General features: G+C 45.0%; 1 protein-coding gene across 1 annotated transcript in view; it reads left to right on the top strand.

Moving 5' to 3' along the window:
• hmcn1 (hemicentin 1) overlaps positions 1 to 18,181 on the top strand; it is a 75,397-nt gene that overhangs the window by 47,597 nt on the left and 9,619 nt on the right. Inside the window, exons 36-84 of the mRNA XM_062395985.1 lie at positions 1 to 80; positions 221 to 322; positions 1,005 to 1,181; positions 1,491 to 1,642; positions 1,790 to 1,913; positions 3,883 to 4,058; positions 4,189 to 4,285; positions 4,493 to 4,615; positions 4,823 to 4,978; positions 5,121 to 5,396; positions 5,508 to 5,675; positions 6,443 to 6,556; positions 7,016 to 7,102; positions 7,197 to 7,388; positions 7,499 to 7,672; positions 7,765 to 7,878; positions 7,974 to 8,119; positions 8,273 to 8,423; positions 8,654 to 8,851; positions 8,940 to 9,053; positions 9,144 to 9,331; positions 9,706 to 9,802; positions 9,936 to 10,097; positions 10,257 to 10,370; positions 10,473 to 10,675; positions 11,083 to 11,164; positions 11,253 to 11,384; positions 11,508 to 11,657; positions 11,813 to 11,972; positions 12,065 to 12,183; positions 12,289 to 12,472; positions 12,808 to 12,905; positions 12,992 to 13,270; positions 13,357 to 13,553; positions 13,779 to 13,860; positions 14,067 to 14,203; positions 14,289 to 14,430; positions 14,530 to 14,674; positions 14,756 to 14,883; positions 14,974 to 15,130; positions 15,298 to 15,419; positions 15,540 to 15,704; positions 15,813 to 15,920; positions 16,037 to 16,174; positions 16,251 to 16,385; positions 16,690 to 16,959; positions 17,351 to 17,541; positions 17,671 to 17,884; positions 17,991 to 18,125. The exon at positions 1 to 80 is cut by the window's left edge and continues 44 nt beyond it. Of these exons, the coding sequence (XP_062251969.1) occupies positions 1 to 80; positions 221 to 322; positions 1,005 to 1,181; positions 1,491 to 1,642; positions 1,790 to 1,913; positions 3,883 to 4,058; positions 4,189 to 4,285; positions 4,493 to 4,615; positions 4,823 to 4,978; positions 5,121 to 5,396; positions 5,508 to 5,675; positions 6,443 to 6,556; positions 7,016 to 7,102; positions 7,197 to 7,388; positions 7,499 to 7,672; positions 7,765 to 7,878; positions 7,974 to 8,119; positions 8,273 to 8,423; positions 8,654 to 8,851; positions 8,940 to 9,053; positions 9,144 to 9,331; positions 9,706 to 9,802; positions 9,936 to 10,097; positions 10,257 to 10,370; positions 10,473 to 10,675; positions 11,083 to 11,164; positions 11,253 to 11,384; positions 11,508 to 11,657; positions 11,813 to 11,972; positions 12,065 to 12,183; positions 12,289 to 12,472; positions 12,808 to 12,905; positions 12,992 to 13,270; positions 13,357 to 13,553; positions 13,779 to 13,860; positions 14,067 to 14,203; positions 14,289 to 14,430; positions 14,530 to 14,674; positions 14,756 to 14,883; positions 14,974 to 15,130; positions 15,298 to 15,419; positions 15,540 to 15,704; positions 15,813 to 15,920; positions 16,037 to 16,174; positions 16,251 to 16,385; positions 16,690 to 16,959; positions 17,351 to 17,541; positions 17,671 to 17,884; positions 17,991 to 18,125 (7,355 nt within the window). The remainder of the gene's footprint in view (positions 81 to 220; positions 323 to 1,004; positions 1,182 to 1,490; positions 1,643 to 1,789; positions 1,914 to 3,882; positions 4,059 to 4,188; positions 4,286 to 4,492; positions 4,616 to 4,822; positions 4,979 to 5,120; positions 5,397 to 5,507; positions 5,676 to 6,442; positions 6,557 to 7,015; positions 7,103 to 7,196; positions 7,389 to 7,498; positions 7,673 to 7,764; positions 7,879 to 7,973; positions 8,120 to 8,272; positions 8,424 to 8,653; positions 8,852 to 8,939; positions 9,054 to 9,143; positions 9,332 to 9,705; positions 9,803 to 9,935; positions 10,098 to 10,256; positions 10,371 to 10,472; positions 10,676 to 11,082; positions 11,165 to 11,252; positions 11,385 to 11,507; positions 11,658 to 11,812; positions 11,973 to 12,064; positions 12,184 to 12,288; positions 12,473 to 12,807; positions 12,906 to 12,991; positions 13,271 to 13,356; positions 13,554 to 13,778; positions 13,861 to 14,066; positions 14,204 to 14,288; positions 14,431 to 14,529; positions 14,675 to 14,755; positions 14,884 to 14,973; positions 15,131 to 15,297; positions 15,420 to 15,539; positions 15,705 to 15,812; positions 15,921 to 16,036; positions 16,175 to 16,250; positions 16,386 to 16,689; positions 16,960 to 17,350; positions 17,542 to 17,670; positions 17,885 to 17,990; positions 18,126 to 18,181) is intronic.

Raw genomic sequence — 18,181 nt, forward strand, 5'->3', positions numbered from 1 at the left:
GGAGGATTCTGGGAGATACACCTGCCTGGCCACCAATGCAGCTGGTGAAGCCCAACAGCACATTCGGCTCAGTGTTCATGGTAACGTGAAGATAAACACAGATCTCCCTCATCTCCCAGTCACACATCTTCACTCTCGTTACTCTGTGACTAGGTGGAGACATGAGAACATCATCTAACAACTTTTTCTTCCTGTGTGTATTACTGTGTGCGTCCCTCAGAGGCTCCCTCTATCCCTTACTCTGGTGAGATCATCAACCAAACCATCGTGTCAGGCTTCCCCACTGAGCTCGAGTGCAAGGCCACAGGCAGCCCATTACCTGGTAAGACAGCTCACTCACGCCCCCCCCCCTCCATTCCGCTGCGCTTGCTCCCAGGCTGCAGGGCGTAGTTCCCCCTGACCGCTCACTTGGACTTGGCACTTCTCCTTCTTTTCCTTATCATTAACCATTAGCAGAAGAGTGGAAAATTGATCTCAGATGACTCCCTGCAGGCAGATTCACTTCCCTCCCACTGCCTTTCTTTCCAGTTGGATGCACAACTGTGTCCAAGTAGAGTGCAGATAACCAGTCAGCAGCCTTCCCAGTAAACATTAGCACTTTTTTTCTTGGGATGTTTCTGCATTTAGTAATGAATTGTATTTGTTTGATGATTCACTGAATGATCTAATTGGTCAAAATACATCTGTGTGCTTTCTGCTTCTGTGTCAGAACCTCTCCCGACCTTGATGGTCACCTGGCTTTGGTTTACTTCCTTTTTTGATCATGAAAACTAAACATATTGAAGCAACTTTTGTTTTATATGCAACACATTTCTGCAACAAACGTCAACATCTAACATCTGCTCTTAAATACCCTGTTGCTTTTTATTGAGTCATTGTTTTGTGTTTGTGCAGTAACTACCCACTAACCATTACTTCATTAGCTAATGTTTATCTAAAATTAATGTCGTTTCCATGTTTTTTTATGTAATGCACTTTCAAATACTGTTTCTTCTATGCTTCAGCTATCACTTGGTACAAAGACGGTCGACCTCTGACCCCTGCCGCTGGGGTGACCATGCTGAAGCGTGGTCAGCTGCTGGAGATTGAACGGGCTCAGCTGTCTGATGCTGGGACATACAGATGTGTAGCGGTCAACCTGGCTGGAGTTGCTGAGATATTGCACAACCTGCAGGTGTTTGGTGGGTGACTCTTTCTGTTGTTCTTTTATACGTTTAACAGAAGTTTGTGCTCATCCAATAATATGATTATTGTCATTGAGCCATGACAACTGCCTCAACCTGTCTCGGACAGTTTTGGATTGGTTCTACTCTCATTGTTTTCTCACTATAAAAGATCATGTGTCAGGAAGAAATTACCTTCTGGTGTCCCTCATGGAAGCTACCTCGGTCCTCTACTTTTTCACCGGACATGCTTCCTACAGATCCCATAGATTGCTATAATATTCTATATTTATTTATGACCACTTCCTTCTGTTTTGTACCCTGCAGTTCCTCCGGTGATCTCTAGCCGGGGTGGTACAGTGACGGTAGTGGTGAATGAAGCTGCCAGGCTGCAGTGTGAGGCCACTGGTGTTCCTGTGCCCAGCCTCACATGGCTCAAAGATGGCAGCCCCGTGGCAAGTGTATCACATGGCATACAGGTACCCACAAAATAAATAAGCAATTCATGTTTGAATGAAGCTCTAAGATATTTTTTGTGCCATGCAAACAATGGCATTGGTTTGTATTGTTTGTATTTAAGTCTGTACTGTCAGCTGGTCTCTGATCAGTGTCTGTCTCCCTCCTAGGTGCTGTCTGGTGGCAGAGTCCTGTCACTGAGCAGTGCCCAGGTCAGTGATACAGGCAGATACACATGTGTGGCCGTCAATGCTGGAGGAGAACAAAGCAGAGAGTACGAATTACGTGTTTATGGTGAGTAAAGTTGTCAGCAGCTTAAATGTAAACATACATTTAATTTACTCTACATATATAATATATGTATAAATACAGCAACAAACGTAATAGTCACTTATTTTTGGTAATGTTGCATCACACTACACTAGAATCATCAACGTTTTACAACAGCAATGGGAGTTGTATGAAAAACAGAATTAGTTTACAGAGTATAAATTCAATGCGGAAATATATATTTCATCTTCATTTCGAACTACAATTTAAATAAAATACTGCACTATGATATGGCAATGTGATAAATAGGATAAAAAGTGGTTGAAAATATCTGATGAAAGCTTTGAAATGAACTTGAAGGCAGTAAAACCTCTGAATTTACAGCTTCTTGGCAAACACTGGATCCTCTCCTCAGGACAAAACCTTCCTGTTTACTGTTTTTTCCTTGTTCCACTTCTTGTTTTACTGACAACTGGTTATTGCCAACTGTAGTATGTCTATCAACAGATCACCAGATCCAGCAGGAAAGATTAAAGACTGAAAAAAAAAAGGAAACAGGCCTTGAGCAAAACACGTGCGCGCAGAGGAAGTGTGATTTGACTGAGTTTAGCATTTCAATAAACATTGTCAGGCTCCTGCACAGAGCTGAGCTTGATGGCAAGTCAGTTGTTATACAAGTTAAAGCTAATGTCGCTGAGGAAGTAGTTTACATATACGCAGCAGTAAGCAGAATACAAACATCTCCATGACGTGCATTTCCTCAGAGACATAAAAAGGAGCTTGTCCAAAGAAATAAAGGCAGTTTTGTTGAGGTAATTGCTACCATTCTCCAGCCGCTTCCTGTGTCTGGCCAGATCCTGAGCTGAGGGCCTGTTTCTGTCCGTCCCCAATGACTTGTGCTCTGTAGGTCCAGTAGCTGTAATGCAGAGGAAATTATCTGGCGGTTATTTTCTAAACCAGACCAGATTAATCCGAAGTGGTTATATTATATTAGGTACATATCATATTTAAGGAGTTCAGACATGGTCTGACTCGAGTTAAAGGCGTCCAAACACTTCCCATGTAGTGAGTTCAGATTTTCTCATGCTTTGCTTCTATTTGGTTTAGAGCCGGGTGTGTTTCGGTTCCAGAGAAGCTGAGGGCCAAAAGCAAATCATATCCGTCTCTCACTGAATTTCTGGAAAATATAGTTAAGCAGTGTCAGTAACCCTCATCTTTAGCTGTGATGATACATGGCTTCTTCACAGGGGAGAAAACCCATTCTGATGGGATGTTCTACGCTCCTGAGTCATTATGCATCTCCATGCATGTTAGCAATTTCCCCAGAGGTTAGGTTTCATGGACTTCTTGGAAAAGACGCCACTCTGATTGTTAGCACCACAAACAAATGTTGAAATGGTTTAACGTTGCTGTCATAGCCCCAGATAGAATTAGTGCTTAAAGAGCACCAGATGACACCGACTTAGCATCTCAGGAAGCAATTATTCTTTTCACTTATGAGGTAATATGAAGAGTGTGCAGCATTTGGAGGGGCTTAGTGAGCCAAGTCACCAAGTCAATTAATGTCAAAGAGCATCTAAGTAGAGAATGAATGTAAGAGGATAGAATCTGCAGAGCAGGAAGTGGCCGACATGAGTCTTTGGTATTGGTATTTGTATTTGAGTTTCTGACTATGAGTAAATGAAAAGATGTGCATTTACTTTTTTACATCAAAAGAAGTTTATTTTCTTCTTCATGCTCCGCACATTTGGTTTTATTTGTGTTTTATTGATAATTCAGTTTGTGGTTAAAGAATTAAAACATCAGGCCTCAATTACATTTCTTTGTCACAAGGGTTTGAGAGTGACACCTGAGGAATTGTTTAAATGTTTTAATATGTATCAGCCTATATAACAGATTCTGAAATGTTTGACTCCCAAAAATCCAACCTGGTCGGGTTCTAATAATCTGTCATGGAAACACTGTCAGTAGCTTGTCTCCATGTCTGCCACAGTGCCACCGAACATCAAGGGCGAGGAGGTGAATGCCACGGTGATGCTCGGGCGTCCGGTGGAGCTGCAGTGCCAGAGCGACGCCATCCCACCACCGACTCTCTCCTGGCGCAAGGATGGCCGCCCGCTGTTCAGGAAACCTGGACTGACGGTTTTGTCGGATGGAAGTTTGCTCAAGGTACCTTCAGAGTTAAGAAATTATAAAGTGGCAGTGGAATTTTACAATATACCTCCATTTTAATAATTCATAAAATACAGTTGTTTGTTCTTAATAAACCTCTTGATTTGTGTATGAATCTGGCTGTTAGGTGGATAGTGCCCAGGTGCAGGATTCAGGCAGGTATACCTGTGAAGCCACCAATGTTGCTGGAAAGACAGAGAAGAACTATAACCTTAATGTTTGGGGTGAGTTTGCAAAGATGGTTCTTGATTTTATCAAAAAGAACATTATCATAAAGCCCTTCATCTGTTCCTGGTCATTTCACTGTTTGAAATTTGAAAGAAGATGTGAATTAATGTAAATGTGTTTTGCAGTTTACATTTATTTTGAGTCCAACTCTATGTTTGACTGAGATGTGTGCGCCTCCCTTTGGTGTCGTCCTGTTATTACAGTTTCTCCCAGTATCCGCGGCTCAGAGGAGGTGTCACATCTCACTGTGGTTGAAGGAAGTCTCATCACTCTGGTGTGTGAGTCCAGCGGCATCCCACCTCCGAGTCTCACCTGGAGGAAAGATGGTATGTTTTGTGTTTGTTTGTGTGTGTGTGTGTGTGTGTGTGTGTGTGTGTGTGTGTGTGTGTGTGTGTGTGTGTGTGTGTGTGTGTGTGTGTGTGTGTGTGTGTGTGTGTGTGTGTGTGTGTGTGTGTGTGTGTGTGTGTGTGTGTGTGTGTGTGTGTTCGGATGAATAGAAACACTTCAGATGACAAGTCTCGTCTTGGTTCCAGGTTCTGAGCTCAAGTCAGATCAGCGGCTCAGAGTTTTGTCTGGAGGTCGTCAGCTGTACATCTCCAGTGCTGAGAGGACGGATGCAGCCTCCTACACCTGCACGGCCTCCAGTGCAGCCGGCACCACGTCCAAGGAGTACAGTCTGCAGGTTTATGGTATGTAATGGTATACAGACATAGATTTTATGCAGCACTAGAGTTAAAAGTTATACAATTTGAAATAACGTGGTACCATTGACACTTTTAGAATCTGTTGAAGGAAGCATATGTCCCAACTCACCCGCTTTCCCCCCTTCAGTCCGCCCAGCCATCACACCCAGTGACAGCGATGATGTCACTGTGACAAAGGGAGGGGATGTGACTTTGCAATGTGCCGCGGAGGGCGTGCCACGACCAGCAGTCACGTGGCTGAAAGACGGGCGGCCTATCACAGGCCAGCATGGGGCAAAGGTCCTGAATGAAGGACGGCTGCTGCAGATCAAAGACGCTAAGGTGTCGGACACGGGACGCTACACCTGCATAGCTGTGAATGTGGCAGGGCAGGCTGACAGCAAGTATGACATCAGTGTTCATGGTATGAATCATCACGTTTTTATTTGAATCATAAGAGTTCACTTTAAGTCCATGTAGAAGAGTTGGATTTCCCTTTTTGTCCTTTTTTCTTATTCTCTCTCCTTTTTTTCAGTCCCACCAAGTATAATCGGTCAGGTGCAGTTCCCAGAGAATGTGACAGTCGTTGTGAAGAACCCAGTTGCTCTGAGCTGCGAGGCCGCTGGGATCCCTCTCCCTGCCATTACCTGGCTAAAGGATGGTCGGCCGATCAAAGCTACCAGCTCAGTGCGCATACTTTCAGGTGAGTTCCCACTCGACTCTCTCTGATATTGTGGAGGAAATATACCCTTTTTTTTTTTTTTTTTCTGAATTCTTCAAATATCTAGGAAATCCTTTCTTAGTTTTGAAGAAACACACTGAGGCACATTTTCAAAGCAGTAACTGGAACTGTTTGGCTCCCCGCTCGGTTTCAAAGACGCAGGCAGATGCAACACATCACCAGTAATTAGATGGAATGGGATCATTGCTCGTGGGGCCGAGTTCAGACAGAACTGTGAGAGAAGAAAAACAGGAGCAATTTATCTGAATTGTGTTTTTAGATGTTTGACAAGATCCATGAGGGGCTTCCAAACTAAACTGTGGCCCCTGAACTTTAGCCCACTACTTAAATTGCATGTGCAGAAATACAGGTTTCACTCTGCCAAGTCGTTGTGTTTGCTTTCTGACTTATCTCCGTTTTGTAACTGAGCTTATGACAATGGAGAATGTTTGCAAATCAAATAAGTTCCACGAGTCAAAGTTTATCAGTCTGATTAGAACACGCTGTTCAAGGTTTCCACAAACACATTTCATTTTGAATCTCATCAAACTGGTTTGCAGATGTTTTAACAGCTGTGAGCCTGAACGTCCAAATTCTTCCTCCTTACTGATCCTCGTTTTCAGAAAAGGGCGATTTACTCTGACGAGCTTAAACTGATGTTGACACATCATCAGGATGTTTTTCTTTTGAGAAAAAGGGGCAGGCTTTTGTGGACGTTGTTGATCACATTTGGCCTGTTTCTCCTCTAGGAGGACGAAGCCTGCGTCTCATGCATGCTGCAGTGGAGGATGCTGGGAGATACACCTGCATCGTGTCCAACAGTGCCGGGGAGGAGAGGAAGAACTTTGACATAGACATACTTGGTAAAGAGAAATCGTAAATGTCTCGTATCGTCGCTTTTCCTTTGGCGGCTTGAGGCTGTGTGAAAATTAAAGTCACTCTACATATACAAATCTCTATCTGTAAGTTGTTTATATGTAGGTCCTTCAATTTCCTTTAAAGAAACACTGAGTATATTTTTTAACCTTAAGATAGCAGTTTCAGAATGAGTTTGACGGTTCACTGACTTGGAATAGAGAGAATGATTCTTCTTTCATTCCCCCTCATCAACCTGAACTAGAAGTCTTTCATAATCAGCGTTAATCATCAATTTCCAGCCAGGAAACTTTTTAATCATCAAGAAATTTAAATGTACGGCTTAAAAAGGCGCTGTTGTTTCGGTAAAGGTTGCATTGTGTTGCTTTAACATCGACCTGAAGAGACGTGATGAACCGTGAAAGAGAGAGAGAACAATTTAATTGATTTTTAGTCTGATTCAACAGTTCCGCCGAGCATCGTGAATGAGGGAAGTGTGGTGGATACAAAAGTCAAGGAGAAGCACAACATCACTCTCACCTGTGAGGCATCAGGTAAGTGACGTACACTCTATATATAAAGAGACTCATGTAATTAAAGATAATCTGTATGTCTCTGTTGTGTTAATCTCCATTGATGATTTCGCAGGTAATCCTGTACCAGAGATCAAATGGCTGAAGGACGGACAGACTCTGGTGCCTGACGGACGCCACCAAGTTTCATCTCACGGCCGATTCCTCCAAATCTCCGGGGCCCAAGTTTCAGACACCGGGAGGTACAGCTGCCTGGCATCGAACAGCGCAGGAGATCGAAGCCGGCATTTCCACCTCAATGTCCTGGGTACAAAGACGACTCTTTAAAATCCATTTGGAAACGTTTCATGAATCGATCTGGTTATTTGAGATGGATGACAGTTACGTTCTTAATTTGATTGGTTGTACTCCCGTCAGTTTCACCCACCATTGCCGGGTTGCGTCCGGATGGTTCCACGGAGGAGGTGACGGTGACTTTGAGCAGCCCCACCTCCCTCGTGTGTGAAGTCCAGTCCTACCCAGCCGCTCTCATCACCTGGCTCAAAGACGGCACGCTGTTCGAGTCCAGTCGCAACGTTCGAGTGCTTCCAGGTTTGAGATCACAGTCAAAATGAAGAGAGTAGAATAAAATGGAATAGCTTGTCCTGTTTGGCGTTTGTCATTCGTCGCTCGTACTTTCACAGGTGGGCGAACTCTGCAGATTCTTAATGCTAAAGAAGAGGATGCTGGGAGATACACCTGTGTGGCCACTAATGAGGCTGGAGAGACGCTGAAGCACTATGAGGTCAAAGTCTATGGTGAGATGACTTGAGAGAATCCTTTACTTAGTACTAAGAACTGATGATATTCGTTTTTTTACTTTAATTATAACTGTTTACTGTTTTCCTTCCAGTTCCCCCACAGATCAACAAAAATGATATCCCAGGGGAAGGACTGACCCCTAAAGAGGTCAAGATAAAGGTCAACAGCACGTTGACCCTGGAGTGTGCAGCTGAGGCCTTCCCTGCGCCAGCACTGCAGTGGTACAAAGACGGACAGGTAGCTATTCCGCTTCCTGTGTCTATGGAGCTTCTCCAATATTCTCAAATGAATCTAGGACATATAGGACATATTATATTATAATATACAAATAAAGTGATTATTTATACGGCATATTGATTTTCTTCCTTATTGCCTCTTCTTCGTCTTCAGATCTTGCGGCCGGACCAGCATGTGTCCATTACAGCCAACGGTCGTATTGTTCAGATCAAACACGCTCAGGTGTCGGACACCGGGCGCTACACCTGCGTGGCCACTAACATCGCTGGAGAAGATGAGAAGGACTTTGATGTAAATATACAAGGTGAACTGGGTTGACTGATGCAAAATGTGTTAACTGAGACTCTCTGTGCATTTTATGGGCTTAACGAGTGTCCCTGTGTTTTTATTTGTCCTTTTTAAAATTGTAAAAGAATACCGTTGATTTTTATAGTTTGAGATAAATGCAGAACCATGCACTGAAGTGTGTTTCCAAACAAACTATGGAGTTAACTTTCCTAAAAGAAGGGTTTGAATGTCTTTCCTCTATTTCAGTTCCACCCAATTTCAACCGGCCCAGTGGAGTCGGTGACTCCACGTCTCCCCTGGGCTTTGGAGGGGATGTTCGGGATGTGATACTCAACAATCCCATGTCTCTGTACTGTGAGACCAATGCCGTCCCTCCTCCCACTCTGACCTGGTACAAAGATGGACACCTGTTGACCTCGGGTGAGAAAGTTCTGATCCTGCCAGGTGAGACGCAGGAAGTTAACAGGAAGAAAGCGAGGGAACGAGAGAGAGAGGAAGAGTTCATGCTTTGATTTGACTGTTTTTCTCTCAGGCGGCCGAGTGTTACAGATTCCCAGGGCCCAGGCGGAAGATACAGGCAGATACACGTGTGTGGCTGTGAACGAAGCAGGAGAAGATTCCATTCAGTACGATGTTAGAGTATTATGTGAGTAAAAGTACTCAAAGTATCAGTAGGTGTATCAGAATATTTGTTAAATTCATTGTCGCTCATTATGTATTTGTACGTTTGCACCAGTGCCTCCGTCCATACGTGGAGCAGACAGCGACTTGCCCGATGAGGTCACAGTCCTGGTCAACAAAACCACCCAACTGGAGTGTTACGTGGATGGAAACCCCGCCCCCAAGATCACCTGGCTTAAGGACAACCAGCCAATCAGCTCTGATAGTTCCCACAGGATCTTATCCAATGGGAGAACACTTCAGGTAACGACCAGGACACTTTTAGCTGCATATGAATAAACTCTGAAGTTTTAAGATTATAATGAACCAGGAAGCAGCAATATCAGTAATGTAGACAAATCTGTGCTGATGTTAGTATTTGTTTAACTGTGAGTTTGCTAAAATGTTGTTAACTTTTACTGAGTAACAGCACCCCCTGCAGCCACACGTGATTAATTATGTTGTTCGCTCTAAAAAATCCACCTAACTCTATTTGCAATTCTTCGTATTTTTAATGTTTCTTCACTGAATATTCAAGATGCTGTAATTTAAAGGTAAAAGTGAGAGTTGCTCTTACTCTTAGATACACCTCACGTACAGTGGATGTGTATTCTTACTCATTAGTCTCTATCTTTCAGGTGTTTGCTGTTCAGGTATCAGACACAGGACGATACGTGTGTGTGGCTGATAATGTGGCTGGAAGTGCAGAAAAGTCCTTTAACCTCAATGTTCATGGTGAGTCACATGGACTCTCTGAATGCTTCATTCAATTTGCAAAGATTAACTATTTTTCTGCTCTTTAAGGATAATCTTATATCTGTAAAATGGCTGTTGGCTACTCTGAATGTTTGTTCTTTTTTCCTTTCAGTGCCTCCCACCATTATCGGCCTGAGTCCTGAGAACGTAACTGTGGTGGTGAACAACTTTGTGTCTCTCTCTTGTGAAGCTACTGGTTTCCCACCTCCCACACTGAGCTGGATGAATGATAGGGGCCCCATTCAAGGCAACACCAATGCACTCATCATGCCAGGTACTGGGAGCTCGGAATAATCTACAACTACAGGGTCACTTTCAAAATAACCCTGTAGTTGTTTATCAGTGGGAAAAAGCCACACTGCAGTAAAAGGATAATCAGTGCAAACATCAGTTGATTCTTAACATGTATGTGTGTATCTGTGTGTGTCCTCAGGTGGTCGTACGCTGCAGATTCTGAAAGCAAAAGTATCTGATGCAGGAAAGTACAGCTGTGTGGCCATGAACGCAGCAGGAGAGGCTTACAAGACCATCTATCTCACTGTGTTCGGTCAGTATTCGTCCACATCGAGTGCCAGACTTCATGATCAGCCTCTAGTTTTACCTAAAATAACACACCAGTGAATATTTTCCTCTCTCCTCATCCTCCCAGTTCCTCCCAGTATCCGCGACAGCAATGGGGACTCTCCTGTGGTGGTGAACGTGCTTGTGGGGAAATCTGTCACCCTGGAGTGCGAGTCCAACGCCGTGCCTCCTCCCACCATCACCTGGTACAAGAACGGCAGGGCGGTGACGGAGTCGGCCAACCTGCGCATCCTGGCCGAGGGGCAGATGCTGCAGATCAAAGGCTCAGAGGTGAGACGTGAGGGGACGCCATGATGTCTGCTCATTGTTTTTAATACGCCTCGACGCCGGTGACAGCTAGCGGCTGGAGGCATTTTGTTTTCTTTCCATCCACACGTCCGTCCCATTTTTATAAAATAAATCCAAGAGGGAATTTCTTTATGTGTGGTGGCAACATTCAGTTGGACTCAAAGAAGATTTGGTTTGATATTGGTGATTGAAGGTCAAAGATCAAGGTCACGGTGGCCTCATTATGTTTTTTTGCCACTTGAAAATAATATCTCAAGTCTGCTTTTATTGCAATTGCAACCTCAGCATCAACAGCGTGGTCAATTCTGCAAAACTAATTCAATTACATATTGTTAAACTTTCTTTTTCTTATTCTTTCATCTGCCTCCTGCGTCTCCTTTGTCCTCCAGGTGTCTGATACTGGACAATATGTGTGCAAGGCCACCAATGTTGCTGGTCAGGTGGACAAGAACTTCCACTTGAATATTTATGGTAACTTATTCTAGATTTAAAACACACGTTTAAGAAAGTGTTTGACCCTTTTAACAATATTAAAGAGGGGACTTGTCTCTCTCTGAAGTACCTCCCAGTATCGACGGCCCGGCGGAGGAGAATGTGTTGGAAACCATCAGCAACCCAGTCACGTTCACCTGTGATGCTACTGGTATCCCTCCTCCCAGCCTCACCTGGATGAAGAATGGACGACCCATAGGTATGTCTGCATTATCACAACGATATAAAACAGTTTTATCATCTGATGATCTGTTGTCCTCCTGGGAAAGGTGATATATCTTTGTCCACTGATAACAAACATCTGAACTTCATGTTTCCGTAGAGAATTCAGAGTCACTGGAGATGCACATCTTCTCCGGGGGCAGCAAGCTTCAGATTGCCCGGTCCCAGCTCTCTGACGGTGGCACATACACGTGTTTGGCCTCTAACGTGGAGGGTAACGCACGCAAGAGCTACCATCTCACTGTACTAGGTGATGTCTCAATGCACTCAGAGAATTCTTCTACATCACATTCTCAAATGTAACTTGACAAGAATGTGTGGTCAGAGTTGTTAAATCCCTCAGATCCAATTAATCTGCATCTCCCATCCACCCGGCTCCTGCTAACACTTGTGCTTATCTCTCAGTCCCTCCCAGCATCTCTGGATCAGAGCTGCCCAGCGAGATGGGAGTTCTGCTCAATGAAAGCATCCAGCTGGTCTGTCGAGTTCAGGGAACCCCCCCGCCGACCATCCAGTGGTTGAAGGATGGAGAAGTCATCAGCAATGAAGCGAGGAAGGGTCTCAGGTACAGTAGAGCCTGCCACCAGAAAAAAAGAATAAAAAAAAAAGACGTAAATGAGAAATAGTTGATGTGAATGTATCTGTGTTGGGGATCAGTGCGGACAGCAGCACACTCACTGTGACCAGAGCTCACAACACCGACAGTGGAAAGTACACGTGTGTGGCCACTAACCCTGCAGGAGAGGAGGACAGGATATTCAATCTAAACGTATATGGTGGGTTTATTTCAAATTCAACTAGTATTATTTTTCGATTACACCAATGCACTAGTTTAAACTGTCACTTCATGATGAGACAGACACGTTCTCTCTCTCTTTCAGTGCCTCCGGTGATTGACGGTAACAGTAACAAGGTTGAGGAGCTGACCACAGTTCTGGACAGTTCTGTCAACATCGAGTGTGTGGCCACGGGCTCCCCCCCCCCACAGCTCAACTGGCTGAGGAACGGCCTCCCCCTGCCGGTGTCGTCCCACATCCGGCTCCTCTCTGCTGGACAGGTGCTCCGGTAGGTCAGTGGTCAGGGCTCAGGAGGAGGCTGTAACACAGGCTGCTGCATTCAGAACAACTTCTGATGTTTCTCATTTGTGGGAAATTTTGGTCAAAACTTTTTTTTTAATTATTAGAAAATAACTTGAGATGTTTTTCTCTCATTGTCTATAAAAAACAAGTAAATGTTTTCATGTTTTACTCTCATTATAACCCCCAAAAAATTATTCATAGATGACAAATTGGAACAAAAATAGATTGGAAGCAGTTAAGTAGTCTAATTATTTGTACTAACTTGTGAGAGTTGATATGTATCAGGATTTATAATCTGTTGAACCATTTTGTGTCTGTCAGGATAACACGAACCCAAGTGTCTGATGGTGGCACCTACACCTGCATTGCCTCAAACAGAGCAGGAGTGGACAACAGACAGTACAGCCTCCAGGTGTATGGTGGGTATGAAAATGGGACATGCTTGTAAAGTCATAGGAATAAATTACCAAAATGAACCTAACGCATCTTCCATTACTCTGCACAGTCCCCCCCGGTCTGGACAGGGCAGGCAGCACCGAAGACGTGACCGTAGTCCGAGGAAATATGGCTTCTCTGCTGTGTGTCGCTGACGGGACCCCGACCCCCACCGTGTCCTGGATCAAAGACGGAGCGACTCTGACTACTGACAACCACCTCACGTTCCTCAACCTGAAAACCACTGTGCAGATCCTCCAGGCCCAGATCCGCCACACGGGACGCTACACGTGTGTGGCGAACAACACGGCTGGTCAGGCGAGCCGCCACTTTAACCTGAAAGTGCTGGGTGGGTTGAAAGAGCCGGTGTAGCATGTTGTCTTTCTGCCAATGTTTCTCCTTAATTTCTCATGTGGTTATGGTTACGTTGTTCAGACCCTCCGCAGATCAAGGGCTCCGGTGTTCCATCAGAAGTCTCTGTGGTGGTGAACAACGTGCTGGAGCTCCAGTGTCAGGCCTCAGGGATCCCTACGCCCTCCCTGACCTGGCTGAAGGACGGCCGCCCGCTCCCACAGACAGACAGTCTGCGCCTCCTGCGGGGGGGAGAAGTTCTCCGTGTGGCCTCAGCACAGGTCAGTCACCACCAGTGCTTTATTAAGACAACTGCATGGACTCGCCACGTCAACCCTCCGCTCTCATGTGCACTTACAACTTAATCAGCACAGATTTTTACAATAAAATCCTATTAATTAGTTAATTTAATAACTTTTCTGTGACACATTACACTTACCTTACAGGTAAAATAAGCAATTTGTGTCTCTTTCCATTGCACTTACACACTTTACACTTGTGCTTAGTTGGAGGACACCGGCAGATACAGCTGCTTAGCCAACAGTCCAGCAGGAGATGATGACAAGGAGTTCCAGGTTCGAGTGCACGGTGGGTAACCCAGAGTGCACCGTACACAATGTTTTAAAAGAATCAATGCTTAAGGATCATTTTCACATATTACATTTACAGAAAAGGAAGGTGAATAGTTTTTATCGATTTATTAATACATTTCTCTGTTTTATCAGGAAAAAGTGTGAAAAATAAGATATTTAAAATGACATCTGTCTATAAGATCCATGTTTTTTCTGTAACAGTCCCCCCGAACATCGCGGGGGAGAGCACGCCCCAGAACACGTCAGTGCTGCAGAACAGACAGGTGACCCTCGAGTGCAAATCTGATGCCGTTCCACCTCCGACTCTGACCTGGCTCAAGGATGGCCAACCCCTGCAGGTCAGAAATACACAAACAAATCTCTGTAAAATGCGCGACTTCCCTCAAGTTTATTCACTAATAACTCTTTGTGTTTTCTGTGTAGGCCTCTGCCCGAGTGCGTATCCTGTCCAGTGGCCGCTACTTGCAGATCAACATGGCAGAGCTGAGCGACAGAGCTCAGTACACCTGTGTTGCGAGTAACGTCGCTGGCAAGACCACACGGCAGTTTAACCTGGCTGTCAATGGTACAGCTACAGCTTTTAGCCTACAGTACTATCTTTTGTAATTCTCCCTTAAGTAGTTCTCGAGAAAAAATGTATATGTATATCAACTTGTTTCCTCAGTGGCCCCAACTATCAAGGACGGCCCCCAGACAGTGTCAGTACACATCACCAAGCCGGCGGTGCTCGAGTGTATCGTCAGTGGAGTCCCACCCCCTCGTGTGACCTGGAGGAAACATGGGGCCATATTGTCAGGAAACAACCCCAGGTAAAGCCGTGTGTCCCACAGAGTCAATTCTCCATTTCTATTTTTGGATTTTCCTCAAAGTTCGTATTAACTTGTGCACAGGTACACGTTTGTGAAGGATGGGTCATTACACATCCACTCCACTCAGGTGACCGACACAGGCCGCTACCTGTGTATGGCCACAAATCCGGCCGGGACGCAACGCAAGAGAGTGGATCTGCAAGTTTATGGTTGGTTGTGGAATATCTGCTTTTTTAAATTATCTCCATCAGCCACAAATACAGCAGTCACCCAGTTATTCTGTTGTTTCCTTGTTTCAGTGCCTCCTTCCATCGCTTACGGGCGCACCAACGTCACGGTCACAGTCAACGTGCAGACCACCCTGTCCTGTGAGGCCAGTGGCATCCCCAAACCCACGGTCAGCTGGACTAAGAATGGTCGAGCCATGAACACCGACCAGAACCAGAATATGTACAGGTTGATCCAGGTTTTCTCCCTCTCTGCTTCCTCATCCAAGATCTTAAAAAACTCAAGCTCAAGGCTGCACAAAAAGCACAAATCCTTAAGTTTCTAATCATTTCATAATTATTATTTGATCATACTACCTCCAAATACTGACTTCTCCTCTTTGTCATTATTTCCAGATTACTCTCATCCGGCTCCCTGGTTGTTATTGCGCCCACAGTGGAGGACACCGCAGTGTACGAGTGTGTGGTCTCTAATGAGGCAGGGGAACACTCCAGATCCATCAACCTCACTGTGCATGGTGAGAAATACCGCTTTCTTTTACAGCTTCATGATTCCAATTCAATGTTGCATCGTGTTAAACTCAAAAAATGTCTGCACATGTATTTTCAAATTACTAATTTTACTTATTTTCCCTTAGTTCCTCCGTCAATAGCAGATGAGCCCACTGAACTGACTGTGATCAGACTATCCCCAGTGGTCATCGCCTGCACTGCATCCGGCGTCCCACAGCCCGAGATTCACTGGAGCAAAGACGGAATGAAGCTGAATAAAGAGGGACGAGGATACAGCGTCCTGCCCTCAGGTCAGTTTCACTAATAACATCACGTCAACAAGCTTCAGTCAGTGATAGATGATATTAGATTGCTACCAGACATCAAGGCAGTAACACGTACCTGTAATCCCGACGCAGGTCCAGTAGAGATCACCTCAGCTGAGCTCAGTCATGCCGGACGCTACTCGTGCACGGCAAAGAATGCTGCAGGCTCCACCCAACGCCACGTGCAGCTCACAGTGCTAGGTAAGAAACCCCTCAAGAAAACATGTCAAGTTTATTGCCTTGGTGCTTTTCATACTGTAGTTTTGTTGCATTTTCATCATCATTCTGAACATTGGCCTTTTCCTGCTTCTCCTCAGAGCTCCCAGTGATCAAGTCCCACCCACCAACCCTGGATGTTATCCTCAATAACCCTGTGACTCTGCCCTGCTGGGCCACAGGCTCACCCAGGCCAACCATCAACTGGCAGAAGGAGGGTATCAACATACCCACCACAGGTACCTCATCCCCTCTATGTGGGTCAGTAATCTGTGAGTAGTAAGATGTAACAGGAGGTCTTTTGCTTTTCGTTAGGTGGAAGATTCACAGTGCTGCCTAATGGAAGTCTGCAGATCTCCAAGGCTTCTGTGTCAGACTCTGGTACTTACATATGTGTGGCTCAAAACCCGGCGGGCACAGCACTGGGAAAGACCAAACTCAAAGTACAAGGTAGGTCACAGATTAACATACTGTATGTTGTAGCAGTATTTCATCGTCTGACCAAATAATGACATTTCTATATATTTAGTATTATTGAATTTCACTCCAGTACATCATGATGCGTTGACTGACACAGGTCGTAAATACAGTATAAATGGAGATTTACACACTTTAATTCGATGATACATAAATTATTTAACTAGATGAGAAACATTTCCCCTGGCTTCGTTTGACGTTTTTAAACGGACCCTGATTCATTCTCTTTGCTGATATGTCCTCCTGTTGACGGCATGTGATACCTCTGTCCCTGCAGTCCCTCCCAGGATCAGCTCAGAGACCCAGAAGTACCTGGCACCCGTGGACTCCTCTGTGATGCTGCAGTGCCAGGCCGACGGCTCCCCTCCTCCCTCTGTCACGTGGCACAAAGACGGACAGCCGCTCAGCCAGTCGGTGCGCCAGCGGGTTCTCAGCTCAGGCTCTCTGCAGATCGCCTTCATCCAACCCAGTGACACCGGGCGATACACGTGCACGGCGGCCAACGCAGCGGGAACTGTCAGCCTGGAGATGAGCCTCACTGTGCAGAGTACGTTTCAGTCATTTAACTATTTTAAACAACACACTACTTTCTATGTGTGGCTGTAATTAAATGCATCTTTACCGTGTCTCTGTACGACTAAATTCTATAACAGCAACTTTAAACATTAGCATCTTGTTAAATTAATGAAACTGATTAAAGAGCGTTTGCATTTACCGCAGGATATCTCTAAAATTACCTTTTCCATTATTTGCTGGATGGCATTTTCTCATTTGTGCCATAAAGGGATACAGTTCATTTGCTACAAAATCTGACCCACTGGCTCAAAATGTAAAATGTCATTAGTATCCTCGTTGATTGTATTGTTCTTTAAAACCATAAGTAGAATTTTCCTTTAAGGATTAATGTGATATTTTAAAAAAAACTCTTACGTTTGCAGTCCCTCCTTCGATCCGAGGCGGGGAGCTGGAGGTGGCAGTGGTGGAGAACAGTCAGGCCCAGCTGATGTGTGTGGCGGACGGGGTTCCTCAGCCCATCCTGTCCTGGGAGAAGGATGGCAGCGCCCTCAGTGAAACCACAGGGGAGTACACCATCCTGCCATCTGGAGAGCTGGTGATAGACATTGCTCAGGTAGGGAAACAGAAAATACAACAAATTCTTTCTCTATTACTTATTTTTGTAGATTTTTGTAGAGAGTGAAATTGACTTAGCTGAACCATGTTCAATCTTCCTCCTCTCTTCATCTCCCCTCTCTACCAGCCTGATGACGAAGGCTCGTATACGTGTGTTGCCACTAATGCAGTCGGGCAGGACAGTCACACGGTCACCCTGTCGGTTCACACCCACCCTGTCTTCACTGAGCTGCTCGGAGACGTGGCCCTCAACAAGGGAGAGCGCCTCCTTCTGGCCTGTGGGGTCAGTGGCGTCCCAGCACCCAGAATCACATGGGTGTTCAACAACAACATCGTCCCAGGTTAGAGAGCAGCTCTGTTCTTTAGGAAAATCACAGTGAGATGTAGCTATATGTCTTAGATTAAAATCAATAACTCATATCACCTTCTCCTGCATGTTGTTAATAGTTCACTATGATCAGATGAACGGCCACAGTGAGCTGGTGATAGAGAGAGTGAGTAAAGACGATTCTGGCACTTATACCTGCGTGGCAGAAAACAACGTGGGAACCATCAAGTCTCTGGGATTCGTGTACGTTAAAGGTAAAACCACGAAAAAGTTTTCACCCTGTTTCACTTGTTCAGCTCAGAATCTGACC

Source organism: Platichthys flesus, chromosome 9 (genome assembly GCF_949316205.1).
Source record: "Platichthys flesus chromosome 9, fPlaFle2.1, whole genome shotgun sequence".
NCBI classification, from domain to species: domain Eukaryota; kingdom Metazoa; phylum Chordata; class Actinopteri; order Pleuronectiformes; family Pleuronectidae; genus Platichthys; species Platichthys flesus.